The sequence below is a fragment of the Volvox carteri genome (genome assembly GCF_000143455.1).
Source record: "Volvox carteri f. nagariensis unplaced genomic scaffold VOLCAscaffold_45, whole genome shotgun sequence".
NCBI lineage: Eukaryota > Viridiplantae > Chlorophyta > Chlorophyceae > Chlamydomonadales > Volvocaceae > Volvox > Volvox carteri.
The window spans coordinates 5,271-7,587 of NW_003307588.1; the positions used below are offsets into that span (position 1 = coordinate 5,271).

Below are 2,317 nucleotides of genomic sequence, written 5' to 3' on the forward strand. Positions count from 1 at the left end.
GATACAAGGCGTTCGGCGCACGGGCGAATTTACGTGCATACCTTTCATCGTCGGCGCGTCTACCAAGCTCATCAACCAGCTACAACCCGGATGGTGCGCAAGCACTGTAGTTGGGATAGAACATCCATTCCGAATGCGCTATGCAATTCTCTTCGTTGTCGACGTTTGTGCAGAGGCGAGCCTGACAAACCCTAAACGAGAATTGCAGTTACGACTTAGGACGTGTTCACATGTGGGCGAATCAGGGTTGATTCATGCGAATTGGACTCTGAATTGGACCTGATTGGACCCGAATCGGAATTGGGGTCCGGGGGGGCCTCTTCGGGTATGATTCGACGTGATTCACAGTTTTCTTTCTCAAAACAAAGTTATTTAACAAACCGTTTCTCATAATTACCATAACAATACTATAGACATGCCTGGAGGCTGAAAGGGCTTCCGGACGCATAAATCGCATCAGGCGCCGTCGTACGCCGGACCAACGATGCATCATAACATCAACTAGTTCCTGGAAAAGCGGCAGGAAAGGAGCATCCATACGCGCACGCAATTAGACCCCCGCCGTGAGATGCGTCGGTGGCTGTGAGGCAGGTGGGGACATGCCTGGAGGCTGAAAGGGCTTCCGGACGCATACATCGCACCAGGCGCCGTCGTACGCCGGACCAACGGTAAATCATAACATCAACTAGTTTCTGGAAAGGCGGCGGGGAAAGGAGCATCCATACGCGCACGCAATTAGACCCCCGCCGTGAGATGCGTCGGTGGCTGTGAGGCAGGTGGGGACATGCCTGGAGGCTGAAAGGGCTTCCGGACGCATACATCGCACCAGGCGCCGTCGTACGCCGGACCAACGGTAAATCATAACATCAACTAGTTTCTGGAAAGGCGGCGGGAAAGGAGCATCCATACGCGCACGCAATTAGACCCCCGCCGTGAGATGCGTCGGTGGCTGTGAGGCAGGTGGGGACATGCCTGGAGGCTGAAAAGGCTTCCGGACGCATAAATCGCACCAGGCGCCGTCGTACGCCGGACCAACGGTAAATCATAACATCAACTAGTTTCTGGAAAGGCGGCGGGGAAAGGAGCATCCATACGCGCATGCAATTAGACCCCCGCCGTGAGATGCGTCGGTGGCTGTGAGGCAGGCGAGGACATGCCTGGGAGGCTGAAACGACAATACACCGCTGAGTCCATTCAGTCGTGCCATTCAGTCGCTGCCTCCAATGCCCTCCCAGCCCTGACCGCCTTACGGGGGTAAAAGTTGTCCCCAGTGCTGATGATGAATTTGGGCGGCATGCACTGGGAGACGTCGGACATGAGCCGAGCAGCTTTTTGCTGGTTGTCGTTCCCAGACCTGCCCCAATCGCCGATGACGTAGAAGACCAGGTCTGTCTTGCTGGGGTCGTAGCTGCGTGGACAAACATAGTCTAGCTTCCGGCGGCTTAAGCCCCATGCGAGGCCGATAATGAGCGCCACTAGGCCGAGGGAGCCAATCGCGATTAGCACGCCGACAAAAACCTTTCGTTCCCTCAGCTGGTGCTCGTATGTATTTCGCGAGCGCCCAGCCTTCTCTACGCCGCTGATGAAGAAGCGCTCCTCCTCTTCTAGGTCAAATCCGGTGCGCAGAGCTTGCGACCCCATCTTCCAGGAGACAAGCACGCTTTAGTCCGGTTAGCGCATTCTTAAAGAAAGAATGTATTCGGATTGCTTTTGCCTTGGGACGGTTGGCAGCGCTGCCTCTACGGTGGAAACAGCAAACTTTGCTTTAAGGAGAAATATTCCAACATGCAGCTGGGCGCTCCAAGCCAACAAAACGGTAAGCAACCCCAGCTGCAGTTTGCTGGGGTATTGCTCGCTAGTAGATACCACAATGCATGGTTGGTGTCTTTCCTCGAGCGGTTAACTGTTTTGCACGAACGGCAACGAACCATTTCCTTTGTTGAACTATGTGGCGATGTGGCAAGGCAACTCACAAGCGCAAGAATGTTACCGTTTTGACTACACTATGTACGTATCGATGGAATAGTCATCGTCCGGGAGCCAGTCCAAGGGTGAAGGATAGATGCCCCGAGAGTTTTGGCTCTGCCCCTTTGGACGCTCACGTTTTGCATCCCCATAACTCTTACGTAAAAATGGCTTCCACACCCCCTCGTGGGGCCCAGATTTCCTGGGGGAGCCATGGCCTCCCCACCGAGCGGGAGGTCCTATGTGTCGCAATCAGCGCTTCGCAGCTTTCCTTGCACTATCTTATGACATTTTCTGCTTAGTGACAGCATTTTGAACGAGTGCGAAGGGCTGCACAGGCGCGTGGGTTTAA

At 54.5% G+C, this 2,317-nt stretch overlaps 1 protein-coding gene across 1 annotated transcript in view; it reads right to left on the bottom strand.

Annotated features, from left to right (window-relative positions):
- Positions 1-1,194: 1,194 nt before the first annotated feature.
- Positions 1,195-2,317, bottom strand: part of VOLCADRAFT_95555 (uncharacterized protein) — a gene marked incomplete at both ends in the record, with an annotated part of 26,293 nt that continues 25,170 nt past the window's right edge. Inside the window, one exon of the mRNA XM_002954718.1 lies at positions 1,195-1,641. Coding sequence (XP_002954764.1) covers positions 1,195-1,641 — 447 coding nt within the window. The remainder of the gene's footprint in view (positions 1,642-2,317) is intronic.